At 44.0% G+C, this 22,068-nt stretch overlaps 1 protein-coding gene across 5 annotated transcripts in view; it reads left to right on the forward strand.

The window, feature by feature from the left end:
• The window catches only part of DENND5B (DENN domain containing 5B), a 136,433-nt gene that overhangs the window by 92,999 nt on the left and 21,366 nt on the right, over positions 1-22,068 (forward strand). For 3 of the 5 annotated variants that reach the window (XM_077339915.1, XM_077339911.1, XM_077339912.1), the window contains 8 exons: positions 1,907-2,000; positions 3,587-3,697; positions 5,848-5,979; positions 6,379-6,531; positions 8,214-8,292; positions 10,060-10,141; positions 11,607-11,735; positions 14,146-14,267. In XM_077339915.1, the coding sequence (XP_077196030.1) occupies positions 1,907-2,000; positions 3,587-3,697; positions 5,848-5,979; positions 6,379-6,531; positions 8,214-8,292; positions 10,060-10,141; positions 11,607-11,735; positions 14,146-14,267 (902 nt within the window). The remainder of the gene's footprint in view (positions 1-1,906; positions 2,001-3,586; positions 3,698-5,847; positions 5,980-6,378; positions 6,532-8,213; positions 8,293-10,059; positions 10,142-11,606; positions 11,736-14,145; positions 14,268-22,068) is intronic. The other 2 variants (XM_077339913.1, XM_077339914.1) reach the window with 1 other exon arrangement.

Raw genomic sequence — 22,068 nt, forward strand, 5'->3', positions numbered from 1 at the left:
TTAAAGGAGTCTTAAAGTGGCTTGCAGTTGCCTTTCCTTTCCTCTCCACACAACAGACACCCATTATCTGTCTGTCTGTCTGTCTATCTGACTTTTATGCTGCCCTCCCAAGTGAGGCCGGCTCAGATACCATTTTTGTTTGTTTGTTTGCTGTTGTTCAGTGAAGTGGTTTGGGAGAAGCCGAACTGAGTGGCCCCTGGGGTGGTACAGCCCAGCACTGCTCTGTTCTGCTCAGTTCTGTTCTGCAAACACTGTGTATGAGATCAGCTATTGCTCCCTCCTGAAACCTGTCAGCTGGTTAATAAATGTCTTTTCACAAGTCAACACGTTCTTTGTGTGGTTTATTAATCCAAACTGTAGGAGAAGTAATCAAAACGGGGTCCGAGTTAGAGTTCCCATTTTCAACAGGAAGCCTTCCTCAGTGATCACTTCCTCAGTAGGGTGATTACTTCACACAGTTAAATAATGAATGATTATCTGTCTCCAAGTGTCACTTGGGCTACAGCTAACACGTGCGTATATTCAGATGAATATATGCTGAAAGCGGGAACTCTACCTGGGACCCCATTTTGATTACTTCTCATAAATTTTGGATTAATAAACTACACGAACAACGTTTTGACTTGTGAAAAGACATTTATTAACCAGCCGACAGATCTCCTTTTTTTATTTGTTTGGACACTTTGACGAATCGACGGTTCTTTTGTCTTTTTTCCCTCCTGAAAACTAGCAGAAAAGTGGTAACAAACTAGGGATGTGCGCCTTGGCTCAATTCGGGCGCCTTGGCGATCACCAAAGGCCAAGGCGGCACGTAGGAAGCCAGCACCATGTGCAGAGAGGAGGGTCAGCGGTGGTGTGCTTCTCTAGACGGGCCTGCCCTTGGCTTTGATCTGGAAATTACAGCTGGTACAAAATGCAGCTGCAAGGGTCCTCACTGAGACATCTTGGAGGGCCCATATTCAGCCGGTGCTTCGTCATCTGCACTGGTTACCAGTCTGTTTCCGGATCAAGTTTAAGGTATTGGTTTTAACTATTAAGGCTATATGCGGCCTGGGTCCTATCTATCTGCGGGATCACATCAACTTATGCCCCCGCAGAGTGTTACGCTTTGCAGGTATGAATCTGCTGGTTGTCTCTGGTCCCCGGGATGTTCACCTGGCCTTGACCCAGGCCAGGGCTTTTTTGGCCCTGGCCTCAACCTAGTGGAATGAGCTCTGGAAGAGCTAAAGGCCCTGTTGGAGTTGTCAGCTTTCCGCAGGGCCTGCAAGATGGAGGTCTTCCGCCAGGCATATGGTTAAGGCCAGGACGGCGTCCCCAGTGGTACTATCTGAGATCTCCATCTGAGACCAACGAAGAGCAGCTAGGTTCCTCGCTCCCAGTTTCCAGACCCACATGCTGAACGGAGGGGGAAAAGTTGACGTTTTATGGTTCGCCATCCTGTTTAGTGTGATCTTATATTGTTTTTAAGGGTGTTGTTGGTGATTTCATTGTATTTTATTCATTCTTGTAAACCTCTGTGAGACATTCGTGAGCGGTGGTATATAAATATAACTATAAATAAATAAACCAAATAAATGATTTAAATACTTGTTCCCAGGCCTTAACGTTGCACATTTTCACATACAAGGTTAAATTAATAAATAAAAACAAGATTCTGGGTAAAATATTCAATTTTCAGCATTGCCAGTCTTCCAAACCACAAAAGACAGAGATTATGCCAAAATAATTTTTGGTGAGTACATGCCATAATAGAATTAAGATTTTGTTTAACCCAATTTCTAGATACTTAATTGGATGCAATATCATTCTTTTGCATTAAAGACACATTTAACCCCCGGTTTTTATTGTAGTTGATGCTGAATGTTGTTAACAAATTCTTATCCACTTTCTTCTTCATCAACTGCAGTCGATGGGTTAGTCGAAGCGCCACAGCCCAGCGCAGGAAAGATCGCCTCCGCCAGCATTCAGAGCATATTGGTTTGGACAACGATTTAAGAGAGGTGAGTGGCTTTGCGGGTTTGAAGCGATCCAAGGCTCTGTGTTCAAGAGAGTTAGTGGAACCATAGGCTGTTGGACCTTGTAAATTTAGAGGGTGGAACATTTTCAGGCACCTCTTAAACAGATTAACATTTTATGAAATGTAAAATACATGTATTATTTTTCCAGATGTACAGAGCCTTCACTGTGAATGTGAACTGGGATGATCATTACTATAATTGAAAACAATTAGAGGTTGTTGTAAGCTCCAATCAAAAGAGTGGGAGGGGGGAGGAGGGAGGAGGTAGCCTCTTGCTAGTTGCCTCTTTAAATTTCTTTTGTATACATTTAAGACATGGCTGTGAGTCTTCTAAGACCGATATGTTGAGCTACAGAGGAATGTTCTGTTCTTCCTCTTGATCTGTTCTGTTCTGTTCTTCCTCTTGATCTGCCTGCAAAAAAAGGCACTGTGCCTTTGGTTGTATATGCACTACGCACCAACAGCAGGTCCTTCCAAAAAGAAGCAGAAGATGCAACTCTCTAGGGCAGGCGTGGCCATATGGTGGCTCTCCAGATGTCCATGGATGACAATTACCATGAGACCTTGCCAGGTGCTGGCAGGGGTCCATGGTAATTGTACTCCATGGACATCTGGAGAGTTACCATTTGGCCACCACTGCTTTAGGGACTTATAGCCAAACTAGTAGAGCTCTAGGACCCCACCATGTGGCCTTGACCGAGGAGTTGAAGACCCTTACTCCCATGTGGCTATGTGTTATCTTCCACATCGAGAAGGGCATTCCCATGCTGAGTTCTCTTCCCTCCCACATAATATGTTTGTACATTAAGACCATGTGTCAGCATATTTTGTATGTCCCCTGTCTTACTCTCTCTCTCATTGGTGACTGAGGGTGGAAGCACCCAGTGGGAGAATAACATGACAAAAGTCAAAATGTCCCACAAACTAATGCAAATGAAGTAGCAGCTCCTTGTTGCAAGTGATGAATAGTTCTGCCAAAAAGCACAGTTCCAAAGCCATAAATCACAGTTCCTGCATGGTTACTCATCAAATATATTGGGAGGTGGGGTTGCTTGGGTTTCAATCAGGCGAGGTATGTATTGTACCGCTTAGCTTTCCTCCCCTGAAAGGGAAGTTTGGAGATTCATCCTTTTCCTGTTCAAACAGTGTCTCATCTATGCCTTTTCCTGTTCCTTTCTTCTTCCTTTCTTTATTAAAAACAAATCATCCTTTAAAAACATATTATTACACCCAACGTGTTTACTTTTTATTCTTTGTTTCCTAAAGTGAAACATTCTGGTGCCTTTGTGTCACTGCTGGTTTCCATAATTCATTCCAACCTGCAATTTGTGGCGGTGGTGGTGGTGGTGGTTTGTTTGCTTTTAAACTGTATTTTTACGTGCAATTAAAAACGCTACTCCATGGAAAGGAAGCCAAGTAGTATTCAGGACAGTTTTATTTGTCTGGGGGAATGCTGGAGACATGTGATGTTCTATCATTTTTTTCTTTCTGTTTTGCTTTGACCCGTATGCATGCCTGTTTTGCCTTGCTGCTCTCCCTTCGCCATCTGTTCTGTCTGCCTCCTCGTAGCTGTCGGAGGAGTTCTTGATTCATCAGAACTCAATGGCATTCTGGGAGTGGGATCAGGGCCCACCCCCGCCTGCACGACCGCCTAAAAAATCATTCTCTGAATGTTCCCTGGTATGTTTTCTTTCATTTTGCCAAGCGCTGCTTTCCTGACCACACCAGTCACTGCTTTGCGGTAGAATTTGATGCACACTGTTGGGATTTTTTGGTAGTGGTTTGAAGCGTGGACAAAATCGGGCGAGTTATTCTGACGTCCACAGGTGGGCATCTTATTTGTATATTTACGGACCAGGACTTGAAAGAGACATTCAGATTTAATCTTCCTTCCCCTGGAATGTCGTCAGGCCAACTTAAAACCTTCCAAAAAAAATGAAGGGGGGCACAGTAAGATGTGCGAGGTGGTCCTTTTAAGACCTTCAAAGTCCATTTATTTCTCAAAGACCCTACCTGTGACAAATGTAATATTCTGTTTGGCCAACAGTGAGGGTCATAATTTATAGCACTTATTTGAGAAAATTACAAAATTAGTATACCAAATCTATCAGGAACTTTGGCTTGTCAGATTAGAACCACACTTTGAATAACTGTCACCCATACATTTCCTCACTCATTTTCTCCTTCTAGTTTGCTGTCTTTTGGGTTGCCAACTCCAGATTGAATAAATCATAGGAATTTGAGGGTGGAGCCTTGGGAGGGGAAGGGGGAGTTTGGGGGGAGGAGGGAATTTAGCAGGGTGTAACACCATAGAGTCCACCTTCCAAAGTGGCCATTTTCTCCAGCTGAACTGACCTCCGTGATCTTGGAGCTCCGTTGTAATTCCAGGAGAGCTCCAGGCCCCAACTGAAGATTGCTCTATTCAGCTTTTGTTCAGAACTCAATGTGATTTTCCATCTGGAGTTTGGCAACCCTTAGCTGTCTTTCTCTCCATTGCACCTTTTCCAAACCTGTTGCTGTCTGGTGGTTTTTGTCACTGCTTAGGTCTTTTTGGAACACAAATATGAGCTGACCTACTTCCAGTACTGAGCTTGGAATTGTGGATCTTCTGTCCCAAAACACGGGGGTGAATGGTTGTGGTATTGCAGTATTCTCCATTCCTGGCAGCTGAGTTGTTGCAGGGTCAGACCCAGAACAAGAAAAGCAAGAAGCTCTTTTCCTTGCTGGAAATCTTCCCACCTCCCCACCCCCCACCCCAGTTTCATCCCTGGTGGAGAAAATATGTGGGTATCTTTAAACAATGAAAGGCAGCTCAAGGGGGGCTGAATTTTTCAAAGGGAATGAGTGAAGGGGACTTAAAATAGTCCCTTCTGTGCCGGTCTTCTTTTATGAAAGCCCCTCTATCAGTGTTGTAGAGAAAGAGATCACAGAACTATACCATGTGCAGACCTTTCCCTCAGGCCAGCCTTTTTCATACTCTTGGCCATAGAGGAGCCCCTGAAATAATTTTTCCGGCTTCAAGGAGCCCCAGAAGTGATGTCAGCTGGCCACACCTCCTTGCCACACCTCCAGAAGTGACATCACCACCCACGTTAACAGGCAGGCTTTAGGAGGACTGGGGGGGAGAGACAGGGTGCAGTTTAAGGTGGGAATTGTCAGGCAGTCTCCGCCCCCTCCCAGGTGCAGACACAAGAGAACTCTCACTCAGGAGGGGGAGCAGTGGAAGCAGCCAGTTCCCTAACTTGTGGCTGAGTCCATTAAGGCAGGAGGGGAAATGTCGTGGATCCCCTCTGGAGTTCCCGTGGACCCCTGGGAGTCCACAGGGCCCTAGTTGGGAAGCCCTGCCTCAGACCTTTGTAAAGACCCCTAGTGGTTGCATCACAGCACTATGTCTTGGACGTCATTAGCCATGAAGCGAAATTGATCCCGTGTTCTTCCCCCTTTCCTGGCAAAATTTGGGTTTTCCTCTTGAGGTGATAACATGACTTGGGTTCCTCTCTTCTGCTGGGACAAAAGCCAACTGCGCCTCTCAGAAGTACCTTGTCTCTGTGTGTGTTGAAATGCAACCACAAACCACACACTTAAGGCTTTTCATGGCAACTGTTGATCCTCAGCAAGAAAAAAAATATCAGCTATATTTTCCCTCTCCCCTTGTGCCTGCTTCCTGAAACTAAATAAATCACCTTGGTGAACCAGACTTTACGCTCTACTGTGGGGTGAATTTGTCCCTTGTTCTCAATCAGACGGGGGGGAAATGGGGAAGGCAAAAGTACTTTCCTTGCTTTTGTATTGACCTTGAGGTTTCTGTGTTGTTTTGTTCATTGGATTAGAAGTACATGCAAGAAGCAAGGACCTTGGGGAAAAATTTGAGGCAGCCCAAACTCTCAGATCTTTCTCCAGCTGTAATTGCTCAGACAAACTGGAAATTTGTAGAGGGCTTGCTCAAGGAATGTCGAATGAAGGTAAGTTTCCATTGCCCACTACCCACCTCGCTAAGGAACTGATTTTGTTAACTCACCGTTGCATTCAGGAATACAACGAGCACTAGACTGGCAGGTGCGGGTGGAAGAACTCTGCGGATGTGATATGGTGTTGAATACCAGTTATCCCCTGCCCCAATTCTTGATATAAACTATACGCGATTATACCACAGAGTGTATTGATGCTTTTGGGGAATGATGCTGGAAACTAAGCATTCGCTAGTCTAGCTTTGAAACACATTTGGCATTAGCAATGCATTCACATTCCATAAGAACACATGTTCATGTGGCCAGTAAATTAAACAGAGGATGCTAGAAGCCCTCTTGCCCAGTTATTTGTGTCCCCTTCCCTTTTGGTTGATAATCTGCGAATCCTTGCAGACGAAGCGCATGCTGGTTGAAAAGATGGGCCACGAGGCAGTGGAGCTTGGGCATGGAGAGGCCAACATAACAGGCCTGGAAGAGAATACACTGATTGCGAGTCTTTGTGATTTGCTGGAAAGAATCTGGAGCCATGGACTGCAGGTTAAACAGGTCAGTGGAACTACAAAGTTAAAAGATCCTCAAGAGTCATAAAACCATGTCCCCCTCACTTGAGGTAGCTTTTGCCTTACCTTGAGCATGTGAAGCTGCCCTGGTGTCGAGTCAGATCACTGGTCCATCTTGTAATGGGTCATGAAAGCCTCAGGTGGTAGCCTTTCCTGGCTTGTTTACATCAGATGCTGGAGACTGGATTTGGTATCATAATACCTGCTGATCAATCAGGATATACATATGACTCCTCAATCCCTCATTCTCTTACAACTCCTCAAAAATAAATGAATCAAACAGGGATCCATTTAGCACATTTTGTCCACTAAGGGAGCTAAAAAAGGTAACTTATCTGTTGCACCTGTCCCCTCTGCAGTGACCTTTATTCTGGGTTTGATAGCTGTGCCTTTTAATATAGAAGCTTTCTAGCATAAGCTGTCTATAGTGGGGCTATATTAGGAAGCAGATGGGGTATGGGGGGAAACCCCACTTTTTTGAACAGCCAGACAGCTCCCCTGTCTTACAGATTGACACAAGGCAGTTGACCTCCTGCCTACTAGCAGGGAGATATTTTGGTTTGTTTCTCTGTCACTATTTATGGTCAGCTCTAGAATTCCTGGCTTTATGGTTTAAAATGAAGGTTTCATTTAAAATCTGGAATGAGCCAAACTGAGAGCCAGTTTGGTTTAGTGGTTAGGAGTGCGGACTTCTAATCTGGCGAGCGGCGTTTGATTCCGCGCTCCCCCACATGCAGCCAGCTGGGTGACCTTGGGCTCGCCACAGCACTGATAAGGCTGTTCTGACCGGGCAGTGATATCAGGGCTCTCTCAGCCTCACCCATCCCACAGGGTGTCTGTTGTGGGGAGAGGAATGGGAAGGCGACTGTAAGTCGCTTTGAGCCTCGTTTGGGTAGAGAAAAACGGCATATAACAACCAACTCTTCTTCTTCTTCTAATGGAAGATGGCAATTTAGGATTCTAATGGGAGTGTAGAGTTCTGGGGGGGGGGGCATAAGGTGACAAGCGGTCCCTCAGATATGTGGGTCCCAGACCATGAAGGGCCTTAAAGATCAAAACCAAAATCCTGTTCCTGATCCAAGCTATAACCGGCAACCAATGCAGCTGCCTCAGCACAGCCCTCCAAGGTGTACACCATTCTGGCTGTCATTACACTAACATTTTCAGTGATGATTGCTTATACAATTATTTACTGTCCCCCTAGAGTCCAGATGTGTTAGGATTTCGTGGCCTACGTAGATCTACGAGGTTGAAAGTTACTAAACATAGTATGACTTTCACAGTTTAGTTCCAGCTCGATTCCCCTGGTGTATGCAGAGCATTTAATAAGTGCCAGCTTAATATAGTTGTAAAAGTGTATGTATGTAATATAGAATTTTCTTGGTTCCGATTGCAGCTTAGATGTGAAGTTAGCTGGAGGCCTTGGGCAGTCCCCTCTTGCTTACCCTTGCTGGTTATCTGAGGTGCTAAAATGCTGAGTTTTGCTCCTTGGAAGATGTCTGGAATATAAATGTGGCTAGAAGAAATTCTTCCAAGGTGCCCCTGTGCTTTTGATTCTGTGAGGAAGGCAGCTGCTTTCTACATCAGACTTTCAAATCAGGGTTTTTTTCTCTTCCTCCTCAGGTTTGAGCCAATTCAAGCTAACGTTGAGTTTTTCTTTTTCCTAAGGGGAAATCTGCATTGTGGTCCCATTTAATTCAATACCAGGACAGAGAAGAGAAACAGGAGCATCTTGCAGAATCGCCTGGTGAGCAGAGAACACATTGATTGTATTAAAAACATAGGCCTTGAATTTAACCTGTAGACCAGTGGTTCTCAACCTACCTAATGCAGCAACCCTTTAATACAATTCCTCATGTTGTGGTGATCCCCCAAACATAAAATCATGCAAGGGTTCTAGCACAGAAATTAAACCGAAACTGACCAATGGTGTGAAGATCCATTGCTCATGATGATTGTATATAAATTGTTTTTTCCCCGGGGTTTCTCAGTTCAGTTCTGCCTCTTGTCCCACCATGCCAATCTCGCTCTTTTCTGCTGCTCCACACAGACAAATGCTCTCTCAATCTACCCCACAAAGCTGTTGCGTGGATGGCACACACACACACACACATACCCTGGCCAAGCTGCTTGCCCTGCCGCGACCTTTGTGAAAGGGTCATTCTCAGTGTACATTCTATAATATGCATGAATATCCATAAGTTGATGACATATAAATAAGACCACATTCGCAGCAAACAAGTCACACAAAAAACAATTACTAATATAATATCAACCAAAACAAGTGCTGATTTATTCCCCCCAAAAGTAAAATGTAAATAGAGAATTTTTTTTTAAATTCTGAAAAAAATAGCCTTTTTTTCTGTCAGGAGTTTATTTTTAACATTTCTGGTCAACTGTTGTGGTACTTAATTCAGTTTTGGGGTTGGAGTTGTACTCTCTCTCTCTCTCTCTCTCTCTCTCTCTCTCTCTCTCTCTCTCTGTACTTTCATGAGTTGTTCCCAACTGAAACAACAGAGTAGGATGAACATGTATTTATTTATTTATATTTATCGCCTGCCCCTCTTGGTCCAGCCATCTCAGGTCACAACATATAGGCAACATATAGGGTCACAACATATAGGCAATAACAATACCCAATAAAACCATGAAGTCAATATACATTTAGATTTTCATAAAAGCATTCTATATGTATCAAATTTAATGAAGAATGAAATGATGTTGTGGAACAACTCAGCTTCTTAGCACCTACATTGAGTTAAATATTTTGTATGAAGTGACCTTTGACTCACGAAAATATACCCTTTGTCTACTTCTTATATTCTTGTCTGTGACCGTATAAACAAATAAACACACAGCTCTCAGGACCTGTGCAAGATCATAGAACAGTAAGCAGTTCTTCAGGATTTTTTTTCAAGAGCCAGTTTATGGTGACCCATAGAGTTTTCAAGGTGTCCAGAGGTGTTTTGACATTGCCTGCCTGCAACCCTTGGTGATCTCCCAACCCAATACTATTCATGGCTGACCCTGCTTCGCTTCCAAAATCCAAAAGGATTGAGCTAGCCTGGGCTATCTGGTATAGCTGTTTATAAAATAACTGGCAGGAATTTGTGCCCTTACTCCTACCCGTAGCCCAAAAGATGTCAGTGGTACAGACTGTAATTGCAAATAAGGACTATCTAGCAGTATGCGGGTAAATTTGAAACTTCAACCATTTTATCAAACTTGCCTTGGTTTTGAACATGCTTTAGTATTTTAGTCATGGGACAGACTTAAGTGGCAAAGAGGGCAGCATTTGAAGATTCCTCTTAAATGTTGAGAGTATAGCTCTGGATGAAGTACAGGGAAAAGGAACACTGAAGGAACCGTATTGGAGGATCAGAGAGTGGAAAATTATTTGCATGATATCCTTCTTCACCTGGTTGAGTCCTCAAATTGATTTAGAATATTTGCTGCTTTCTAGAAAATGCATTTCTAATCTACTAACGAATTGTTTTTTTTTCTTCCTCTGCAGTTGCCATTGGTCCAGAAAGAAGGAAATCTGACACAGGGCTTGTGTTACCTACTTTGAGAGTCTCACTTATCAGTGATATGAGGTATAAGAAAATTTAGGAAACTTTGGCTTAATACACCCTGTGAGGTGGGTGAGGCTGAAAGAGCCCTGATATTACTGCTCGGTCAGAACAGCTTTATCAGTGCTGTGGGGAGCCCAAGGTCACCCAGCTGGCTGCATGTGGGGGAGCGCAGAATCGAACCCGGCATGCCAGATAAGAAGTCCACACTCCTAACCACTACACCAAACTGGCTCTCACCAGGTTGCTGCAACCACCCAATATCTTTTGCAGTGGATAATCTGCTTTCCTTGTCCATCAGACTCAAGGGAGGTTTGGTTTGGTTGGGAAAAGCTGCCCTGCTTCTCCTTGGGTGATGATGACAGCCACTGAGAGCAAGTGTTGGGGGTGATTCATAATCTCTTTGTGTGTTTCATGTGTGTGTGTGTGTGTGTGTGTGTGTGTGTGTGTGTGTTTTAAACACTCGTCAAAATTGGGAGTGGAAAGCATCTGCTCTGAGACATTTTCCCATAGAAAGGCTTTAAATAGCTATACCCAGTGTTTCAGCACAGTGCATCGTATTTCTCAAGGACTTTCTGATCATGTGCGTTGTGCTGGGAGCCCGAAGAGCCGGTTGTCAAAAGACCGAGCCAAAGCGTGGGGGCTGCTCCGCAGAGCGTGTGTGTGCCAGCCCCAGAAGCAAGATTCTTTTTTTGTCCTTTGTTTCGATGCTTGTGAGTCAGTGCTTTGGGAAAGGGAGGCTGTGGGAGCCGTTAACAAAGGACAAAAAAGATCTGCCAGGGATTATCTCACTTGTTCTGAAAGGGCCCATTGGCATCTCAAGGGCTGGCTTTAAGGGCTTAATCTTTTGTGAAGCCCTCGGTGGCCCCACAGTAAACCTGTTGTCCATTGCAGAACTGCTAGTCGAGGACAGGATGGATAGGCAGAGCAAACGGGAAAGCGCTGCAGTCAACAATGCAAGGGTTTAAGCGGCATATATTGCAAGCAGCTCCACGGTGCCGCATCGTTGGAATGGGCAGGAGACATAGCTATGGGCTCCTTCCAAGTGACCCAGAGTTTCTCACACTTCTCAAGTGGTGCATGAAGGAGGTGCATCACAGTTATTCCCATGCAGCCTTAGTTTGAGGGCCAGCTGTGATTTTTGACTGCTCTGTTAGAAGAACAACAACGAAGAGTCCAGCCACTTAAATGCTCACGTTTCATTTTTGTTCCATTTCTTCTTGTCTTAGCCTTGGAGAACACAGGCAAAGGAATTTTGTGTGTGTGTGTGTGTGTGTGTGTTTTTAAGTGTATTGTGCAAGGGTTAGGAACTTCACGATGCCTCGTGCGTAAAGTAAGATCATACTGAGCCGCTAGGGAGAGCGGCATATAAAATAAATAAATAATTCCACAGACACATTTGGATTTGCAGCCCTGGATCGTAGTAGTCTCTATTCAGCTCAACAAGGCTTTCGTGGGTGGATTTTGTATCTTGTTTTCTTCTCTCCAGACACATTCAGAACATGAGTGAAATAAAGACGGACGTGGGTCGTGCCCGGGCCTGGATAAGGTTGTCCTTGGAGAAGAAACTTCTCTCCCAGCATCTGAAGCAGCTTCTTTCCAATCAAGCTCTGGCCAAGTGAGTAATTTTCTGAACAAAGTTATACCTTTGAGAAGCCAAAATATACCTGAAATATACTGATAAGGTGTTTTGGGGGTAAATGTTTGGCTTGGGAAGAACTGAATGCACATCCCTGTTTGAACCTGCCACTCCCTGCTCCTAATCCAAAATATTCAAACTACTATTCCATTTTGGCTCTGCATCCTCCTTCTCCAATGGTGGCTTACCCAGACAGCTGTCCTGTGAGGGAAGTTAGGCCGAAGAATTTGAACCTGCATTCCTCAAGTGCAAGCCCAGCTGCTGTACCGGGCTGGGCCCGTAAATATTTTCCACTGTTCGATAGAAATAGACGAGAATCTCTCCATACTTTGGCTGAGTAGGGATGAGTCTCACATGACCTGGATGGCTCTAGTCAGCCTGATCTCCTCAGGTCTTGGAAGCTAAGCAAGGTTGGTCCTAGTGAGTACTGGAATGAGAGACCTCCAAGGCAGTCCGGGGTTGCTGTCCAATGGCAAAACCAGCTCTGTTCATCTCTCGCCTTGAAAACCTTCTGGGGCAACCATAGGTCTGCTGTGTATTGACAGCACTTTTCCACCACCACCAGGAATGGGAAGCCACCTTTTCCCAGGTGTCCTCCTCGCTTAACTTGACTGTTGTCCAAAAAGGCCTTCCTTCTGAAGGGAGGGAAGTGGCTGTGAGGAATGAGACCTTTTTGGGGTCTCCCCTTATAGAATGGAGCATGTTCCCCAGAGAGGCCCGCTCGATCTGACTTTGAATTAGTTTTCACAGAAAGGTCAGGAATAGGATATTTATGATGAGGCAGGCTTCTCCCCAGTTGTCAGACTTCTGGTACTTCAGGAAATGGTGATGTTGCATTTATTGATTAGTGTGCATTGTGATTTTAATATAATTTAATTACGCTGATCTCTTTTAGGCTGTTTAGAGCAGGGGTAATCAAACTGCGGCGCTCCAGATGTCCATGGACTACAATTCCCAGAAGCCCCTGCCAGCATTTGCTGTCAGGGGCTTCTGGGAATTGTAGTCCATGGACATCTGGAGGGCCGCAGTTTGATTACCCCTGGTTTAGAGAGTTCCCAAGGGCTATAAAGTAGGATGCAGTCCCTTAAACAAATGTTTGTGATGAGCAAACAGAGAAGGGTCTCAGATATGTGAACGGAAAACGGAGTTTCCATCGGAGGTTGGACAGAATAGGATTCTGCTGTTTTTTCACTGCACCATCTGCAGCCATGTCACACCTCCTGCTTGCTTTGCATTTCAGCAAGACCTACTGGAATATTAAGATAGTATCATTAGACTGACGGGCTGCTAGTCACAGAAATTAAGCAGAGCTAACATCAGACATGACATCACCTCTGTGCACGGAGTTCATGCATTTATCAGAGCTCCATGAGTGCTGCAGGATTCCTTGCTGCTTCTGTGCTGAAATCAAAGCTCCAGTTTCTTTAGTGTAGTGTTAATTGGACTGTCCAGCAAGTAGCGATGTGCACAGAAATTTAGCCCCAATCAATCTGGCCAAATCCGAATCGGCCAAATCGCTTGCTTGGTATCGGGATCGGTTTCAGTTGGCACAGATTCAATTGTGGATTTGAAATGCAAGTCTTATCTTTTGACTATGCCTTTTCTACCATCTGTAGGGAAGATGCCTTTTGTGACAGTGGGCTGTCACTAGGTGCGGCAGAGCCTGTGTTTAGCACATACCAGAAGAAGAAGAGCTGATCTTTTATACCCCACTTTTCGCTCCCTGAAGGAGTCTCAAAGTTGTTTACAAACATCTTTCCCTGCAACAGACACCATGTGAGGCAGGGGGAGCTGACAGAGTTCTAAGAGAACTCTGCAAAAACAGCTCTAAAAGAAATTTGACCAGCCAGCTGCACAGGGTAGCATGGGGAATCAACCATGGTTCTTCAGATTAAAGTCTGCTGCTCTTTAACCTCAACACCACACATTTTTTTCACTCATGAGGACTATTCTGTACCCCCCCCCCCAATGCTGTTCTGGTGGAGGGAAAGGATTGTGGGGGAAGGCAGGAGACCACACACCCCACAGGCATGGTAAGCCCATATGGCCTGTTCCTTATCCTTTAAAAGCCATTCAACTCCCACCCATTCTGGAAACCCTTCCGGGGCCATCAAGAAACCCCAGGGGTTCATGAATCCCTGGCTGAGAAAGACTACCTTGGAGAAAGGGCAAGATAAAAAATGTCCTAGGTACATAGAATGTATAGTCTGTTTACCAATTATGAAAAAAGTAAGCCTTCTGTGTAACTGCTGTTACATCCAAAGGTTAACGAACTCAAAATATTTGCATCAAATCTGAGGCAATTGTTCTCATATTTGCATCTACGTTTTTTTTCCTCATTCATTGTTGTGCCTGTGGCAATCTAACCACTTTCCCTGGTCCATTGCAGGAAGCTGTACAAGCGCTATGCCTTCCTGCGTTGTGAAGAAGAGCGGGAGCAGTTCCTCTATCACCTCCTTTCCCTCAATGCTGTGAACTACTTCTGCTTCACCAGTGTCTTCACCACCATCGGTGCGTAGGGAGCAATCCCAGGATTCTCTGCTTTGCAGGATATAGGGACAACCTGGTGCTTTTGCCATTAGGCCTGCAGAGGTGACCTCTTGAGATTTTCATGTGATGTCTCTGTGGAGACAGCCCAAGACTACATTCACCTTCTTTACCAACATATCACACTGCTGATTTTTAGCTTACAGTCCACAAGTACATCCAGTATACATGCTTCTAATTTTTGTGATCCAGATATAGAACTCTGCACTTCTTCTTATTAAGCCAGCTTGATGTAGTGGTTAGGAGTGTGGACTTCTAATCTGGCAAGCTGGGTTTGAATCTGGGCTCCCCCACATGCAGCCAGCTAGGTGACCTTGGGCTTGCCACAGTACTGATAAAACTGTTCTGACCGAGCAGTGATATCAGGGCTCTCTCAGCCTCACCCACCTCACAGGGTGTCTGTTGTGGGGAGAGGAAAGGGAAGGAGATTGTAAACCGCTTTGAGACTCCTTCGGGTAGAGAAAAGCGGCATATAAGAACCAACTCTCCTTCTTCTAAATTGCGTCTTGTTCTCATTTGCCCACTTTTCCTGCATGTTCAGCATTTCTTGAACTCCTATCTTCTGGTGTTCGCCTCCCCTCCCAATTTGGTGTCATTTGCAAATTTAATGAGTAGTGCCTCCACTACCTCCTCCAAATCATTTATGTGATGTTCTGAAGAAGTTGTAAGCAACAGGTGCATTTCATGATAGCAGTAATTATTGGTAATGCAGCTCCCCTAGTTTTGTTAAGCCAATTAAGACATGATGACTAAGAAAATCCGTGTTCTTCTTAAGACCTTGAGACTAGCTGATCCGCTTTCACACGGGAGTCTCCTTTTGAAGTTATTTTGCTGGAGAATTGCAACTATTAGTCCTGGGGGGGCCAAAAAGTTCTCCTACAGGTTTGCCACTTTTTATTTTATATTTGTATCCTTTTCTTCTTTTGCATTATGTCTGTCATGTTTGTCCTGTGCAGCGAGCAGAAGGGCAGTTTTTGATATGCAATAACGTGCATTACATTGGGGGTTGTGGGATGAGTAAATTGATGAGCCCTGGGTGGTATGGCTGATTTTCTTAATCCCTTTAATAGCGTTGGCTGAGGGGCTATGGAAACAGACAGCATCTGGATTTGTTGCAGGATCTAGTCCTGGGATTTGTGATACCTATTACGTTGTTGCTGATAGTTGTTCTTCTGGGGGTGGGGGTGGGGCTGTCTATAAACAAGGATAGGCCTTCCGTCCAAAGTCAGTGAGCTCAATGGATTGTTATCCAGGAAGTTCTGCAGATGAATGAATGGTCTGTGGCTTAGTGGGAGAGTCTCTGCTTCACATGCAGAGGGTCCCAGTTTCAGTCCCCCAAAACTCCAATTAAAAGCACCAGGCAGTAGATGACGTGAAATTCTGGAGAGCCGCTGCCAGTCTTATGGATTGATGGTCTGATTCTGTTTATTCATGATGTGTTGGACAGGTTTGAATTGGGCACCATGAATGATATCAGGTGTTCTCTTTTGGGAGGACTGTCTTCTAGAATAGGGGTAGTCAATCAATCAATTTATTTACGGTCATAGACCAGCCAGTAAAAAAGCATAAAATTACAAATATAAAATCAATTATAAATGGGTGAAAACTAAGAAATAAGAACAATTGTATATAGATCCAGTATAAAAGAGAGAGAGAGAGAGAAAAAAAAAAAACACTAGGGAACAGGGTTGGTCCAGCTCTGCCTTATTTTTATAGCTACCCAAGCAAATCTAGCGATAATTTTTGTTAGATCTTTATTTGTGTCTGAAAGTAGTAGCTTAAGACGCTGTTTCCTCAAACCTCTGGGGCATTCTGCGAGCAATGAGGCCAGTGAATTTGTACGGATGTGACGATAGAGCCTGCACTCAAATAGGACATGTTCAGCTGTCTCTATTTGACCTTCGCCACAGACACACTTACGTGCTTCTATCGGTAGCCCCTTGAACTTTCCTTCCAGGAAAGCGGAAGGGAGGGCATTATAGCGGAGAAGAGTAAAAGATCTTCTTTGTTCAGAATGTGGAAGATCAGTTAGATATGGCATTAAGACAGCCTTATTAAGAAGGTCTTTCCCAAAAAGTGGGTCCAATATCTTATTGATATCATGCTGTCTTTCTACATCTATTACTCTGTTCCTTATTAATTCTTTCGCTTTGTCATGTCCCAGGCCCAGAATAAATTGATAGGACAGACCATAGGAACACAGCTTCTCTGGTAGTGCTTTTAGCCAGGGTGCGACAAATGAGTCTGTTAGTAGAAGGCTGATAAGACCCCTCTGCCGAAATACCAGTTTAAGCCAGAACATAAGGGTTGCCATCCAGAGCCTAGTCTGAACATTAACCATTCCAGTCTCTATCCTAATTGCGATATTGGAGATGTTATTTGGCAATTGGAGAATAGTTCTCAGAAATTTAGACTGGACCTTCTCTAGGTTAGATAGATTGCCAGAGATGCTTATTGGGGCCCCATAGGTTAGTTGTGCAAGAGCTTTAGCCTTAAAGATGTTGATGGCCGCTTGTATGCATCTTCCACCTTTTTGCCAAAAAAATTTCTGAATTGCACTTGAGCTTTTCTGCGCATTTGATGAGATATAATTTATATGTGCAGTTCTAGCTTGTGTGGCCTGAATTATGACTCCCAAATATTTGTATTGTTTTACTTGCTCTATCAGGGTCCCATTTATTCTCCAAATGTGAGATTTTGGCCTCTTTCCACAAACCATCACCTGAGTTTTATTATGGTTCACTTCAAGGTAGTTTGCTTGGCAATACAAGTTTAAGGCACTCAAAGCTCTTCTCATTCCTATGGGAGTCCTAGAGAATAAGGCTAGATCATCGGCATAAAGCAAAAATGAGATGTGTTTTCCACTGATTTTTGGAGGATGGAAATTTGGGTTTTTGAGATAGCTGCCAATGTCATTAATAAAGTAATTAAATAGGAGGGGGGCCAATATGCATCCCTGCTTAACTCCCTTTGTTGTCTTGATTAAATCTGTGAGATGTCCTTGAGGGCTACATTTAACTCTTATGGCAGTATTTTCATGTAGTTTTTTAATAAGCACAAGTAGCCTCCTGTCAATGGAGGTCCTGCCTAATTTGGCCCATAACAGATCTCTTGGAATAGAGTCAAATGCAGATTTAAAATCAACAAATGAGATATAAAGGGAGGTTGATTTCTTTGAGGAGTATTTAGCTATTAGGTGATCTACCAGCATACAATGATCCAGTGTGGAATATCCTTCTCTAAAGCCTCCTTGTTCCTCTGCTAGGATGTTCTCTTCTTCTAGCCAGTCTCTATATTTCCAGCAAAGGTGCCTAGCATACAGCTTACTTATGGTGCTGAGGAGGCTTATTGGTCTGTAGTTTTGGGGTTCCTTCCTATTTCCTCTCTTGTATATGGGTACCACCACTGCTATTTCCCAACCTTTTGGAAGGATACCTGTTCTATCAATTGTTGTAAACAGCTTAGCCAATACTGGCACCCACCATTCTATGTTCCTTCTAATTAGTTCAGGAGGTACTAAATCATAGCCAGGGGCTTTCCCTGATTTAAGGGTACCAATGAGCTTCTTGACTTCAGAGTGATTAACTTGTGGCCATTCCGGTATCCTGGTCAGCTCTCCCACATCTGTTGCCTGAATTAGCTTTATCTCTAATGAAGAGTATAGCGCCTTATAATGTGCTTCCCATATTCCCGGTGGGATGGTTGAAGCTGAAACTGATTTTGCTTTACAATCAGACACTAGTTTCCAGAACCAAGATGAGTTTTTATCGAGAACAGCTTGCCTGATTTGTTCCCAGGCTTCTAGAGCAGCCTTCTTCTTTTTAACAAGAATCACGCTTTTATACTTCTGTTTTAATTGCTTGATCTCATTTCCTATAACATCAGAGGGATCAGTTCTATAATATATGTATTTATCTCTTAGGGCCTGTTTTATGGCTCTACATTCTCCATCGAACCAAGTATTGGAATGGCTGTTTGTCTGCTTATTTTTACCTTGCATAGCATTAGATAATGCATCCTGAACGACCTCAATCAGGCTTTCATACCTGTTTAGGATTGAGGTACTTTCAGAGTTAGAGAGAAATTCTTTTGTTTTGTTAATAAAAGATGTTAGGCTAAACAGATCATTAATTATTTTGTCTGTCTTGATGTTCCATTTAATTCTTGGTAGACAGTTCTCATCAGCTGTAAGCCCCTCAAAGCACTGGGTTAGCCGAAGCCGATTGAATGGAAGAGTACAGGATATTACTAAGGGAAAATGGTCACTATCATAGAAGGATGAAACCTCAAATGACCTCAGAACTTGTATCAGATTTTTAGAGACAATTATATAATCAATTGTACTCATTTTATCCCCAGCCCAAAATGTAAACTCCGCTGGATGGTCCTCAATTGCTGCACCATTTAAAATAACTAAATCCAATCTATGTGCCATCTGAGCCAGCATAAGTCCAGCATAGTTGTATTTGGTGTCTTTGAACACTCTTGCGAGTAAAGGCTCAGGTGTGTCAATTTCAGGTACATGTAAATTATAGCCAGCATATAGGGCACAATCATCATAACCCATCCTAGCATTGAAGTCTCCTCCAAGTATAAAACGTGCAAGGGGATGAGCATGCATTAGTTGACTTACATAGTTCTCAAAGCCCTCCCAGGAAGCCTCCACTTCTGCTTTTGTTCCCCCTGGGGGAAAGTATACATTTACAAGCAAGTATTTCATCTGTTGGAATGACAAGATCACAGCCATGGCTAGCTGTCCAAAATTAGACAATGATTCTGATTTTATCGTTAGCTGAGTGGACACTAAAATGGCTAGCCCCCCTTTTGCTCTACCATGCAAAGAAGCCTGTGCTGGAAGATCAAATGACTTATAGCCAGGTAAATATGGGGAATTTAGAAGCCATGTCTCCTGAACCATGATAACATCAAAGATGTTAAGAAACTTGGAGACTTGTGGATCAGTTTTCCTATTAATCCAACCTCTGGTGTTCCATGATATCAAGGTAAGGTCCTGCCCTCCCACAACCTCTTCCCTCAGTTCTTGCTTATCTAGTCAGTCCAAAGTGATAAGATCCAGTTGACCATCTTGATCATTGAAAACACATCCATTCTTTGGTGGCAAAGGTTCGTTCCCCATGATGTGTTGATGTTTCTGTGGCGAATTATTATTAAGCAGCATCTGGGGTAGTTGTCCAACACAATCACTGGTGTTCTTATGTATGGAAGGCACATCCAGATTCACATCAATGGGCTGAACTGATTCCTTCATTGTACTAACATTTTCATAAGGGGTTGTATAGGCCGTTTCCATTCTATTTACACTGGTCGCTACTTCTTCTAATTTAGCCCCAAGATCCTTCAAGCGTGATGTTATTGCATCCTGTTCAACCTTGGGCAGTTTTCCAAAAGACTTTAAAAGATCTTCTTCTATCGAGTTTTCCAGATAAAATGTCCCACTCTCTGTCTCTTTTTGTCCATTATTTTTACTTTGATTAGTCAGTGACTGTTCTGATAAATTTTTATTCGAAGCTGCTGGGATATGTTTCAAGACTGATTCTTCTTTCAGCTGATGTTTATAGATTAAAAGAGGCATGATGTCAATGTTCTTAAATACCCTACAAGGGAACAGCCCCATCCTAGTTAGCCTTTCCTTCTGCCTCATCAACAGCCTAGGGATAGCTGCAGAGCTAAAAGTTAATACTACTTTTGTTGTTTGTTTCGGGCTGTTTAGCAACTCCGTTGCAATCAGGTTGATGGAATATAGTGGTCTCCTTAAGATGTTGCTCAGATGTCTTATTGCTATTCTTAGAGGGGCCCATGGTGGTAGGAATCCTCCAAGTGGGCAGACTGTCAGGCAAATTTTTTCTTTTTGGAGAATAAGCTTCTGGATATGAGACAGTGGTTGGATAGTCTGAGCTGTTGACCAACCAATACGTCCAGGCTTCTTCTCTAATGGCTTAGTGAAGTACTGGGCATTACTTCCTTGTTTTGACTGTACCACATTTATTAATGATTCAATTTTTAGAGAGAGATCTCTCAAATCCTTTTTGATATCACCTACCATATCAAAAATACTCGATACAGTACTTGCGGTCAGAGTTGCATATCTTGCTATTAAGCTGGCTCCAGTCTCCTCAGAGCTTATCTCCTCATAGCTAATTTCGGGCTTCTCATTCCCAATCTTCCTCTCAATTTGAGGCTGTGGTCCGCTCGGGTTGTCTTGCCTTACTGACAAGGTCGAATGGTGATTTGAGACTGGCACGTTAAATGTTGTAGATCCTTTCTTTTTAAAAAAATCATCAATTTTCTTTTGCTTGTTAGCTGGCAAAACCACCTCCTCCTCTTGGCTATCCCCCTCTGCGTTTCTTCTCCTCTTACTTCCACCCATTGCAGTGCTCATTAAAGTAAAATATCCTGCTACAAGTCAGCAACTACTAATATCTTCCGGTATTCAAACTTCCAGACTTAGCTTTCAGAAATATTTTCTATAGACGTTTTGCAAGGTCTTGCAAGGTTTTACGGCATACGTGGGTGGGGTGGAGAGCGTGAACGAGAGGTAAGAAGGTCTCGGTAGGGAGTCCTTATCTTTGTGCTCAGCTAGACGAAACAAATAGTTAAAATTCCAAAGCAGAAGACGGAGCTCCTAAAATCATATCACTGTACTGACTCAATTAAGAATTAGATAAAAGTCTCAGCTGTTAATGTTATAATCCTCAGTAGAGAGAGAGCCGCCATGCGTCCTACCTCGTTAGTAGCTCCCGGAAGTCCCTAGGGGTAGTCAACCTGTGGTCCTCCAGATGTCCATGGACTACAATTCTCATGAGCCCCTGCCAGCATTTGCTGGCAGAAGTTCATCTGGAGGACTGCAGGTTGACTACCGCTGTTTTAGAAGAATATGCATGGATACCAGTCTGGCCTTTCATGACCTGTTTCCTTGCATCATTTAGTGTGTTTTAACCCTGAGAATGCCTAACTCAATTCTCAGTTCAAGGAACTGGAACACGTGTGCTAGGCCAGTGGTCCCCAACCTTTTTATCACTGGGGAACAGCCAACACTTGACAATTTTATTGAGGCCCGGGGAGGGGTAATATTTCTGGAGGGGGTGGGGAGGGGAGGTGCCCCAGCCATTTAAACGGATGAAAAAGTCAGTAAATTTCAAGCAGAGATTATAAGTCTTGAGGGGGTGGGGTGGGGCCCCAGCCATTTAAACGGATGAAAAAGTCAGTAAATTTCAAGCAGAGATGATAAGTCTGGAGGGGGTGGGGAGGGGCCCCAGCCATTTAAACGGATGAAAAAGTCAGTAAATTTCAAGCAGAGATGATGAGTCTGGAGGGGGTGGGGAGGGGAGGGGCCCCAGCCATTTAAACCCTTGCTGCCAGAGGCTCTGCTCACTTACAGAGCATGTGGCAAGAAGGTACAGCCAGTTGAAATCACTTCCTGGGTCCTCAAAGCCTGAAAAATATTTCAGCAATACCTCCATGGTCGAAAGGTTGACAAAGGCTGCTGGTCTGTTGCCTGAGAAAGCCTCCGTTTCCCAGTTAACTTCTCCCCTCCAGACGGCAGCACCCTCTCGGCCTTCTCCCAGCCCCATTGGCCACAATGTTTGTTCACTGTTTGTGGCCATAAAGCATCTTTACAAGCAGTGCACTGCTTTGCCAGCCCTGGCCTTAGGAGAAGATGGAGTTCTACGGGAGCAGGAGAAGGAGGCAGCAGTGATTTGGAAGTAGAAGGAAGCTCAAAGGGAGAGGAGTTGGGGCTGCCAAG

This window comes from Paroedura picta, chromosome 5 (assembly GCF_049243985.1).
Source record: "Paroedura picta isolate Pp20150507F chromosome 5, Ppicta_v3.0, whole genome shotgun sequence".
NCBI lineage: Eukaryota > Metazoa > Chordata > Lepidosauria > Squamata > Gekkonidae > Paroedura > Paroedura picta.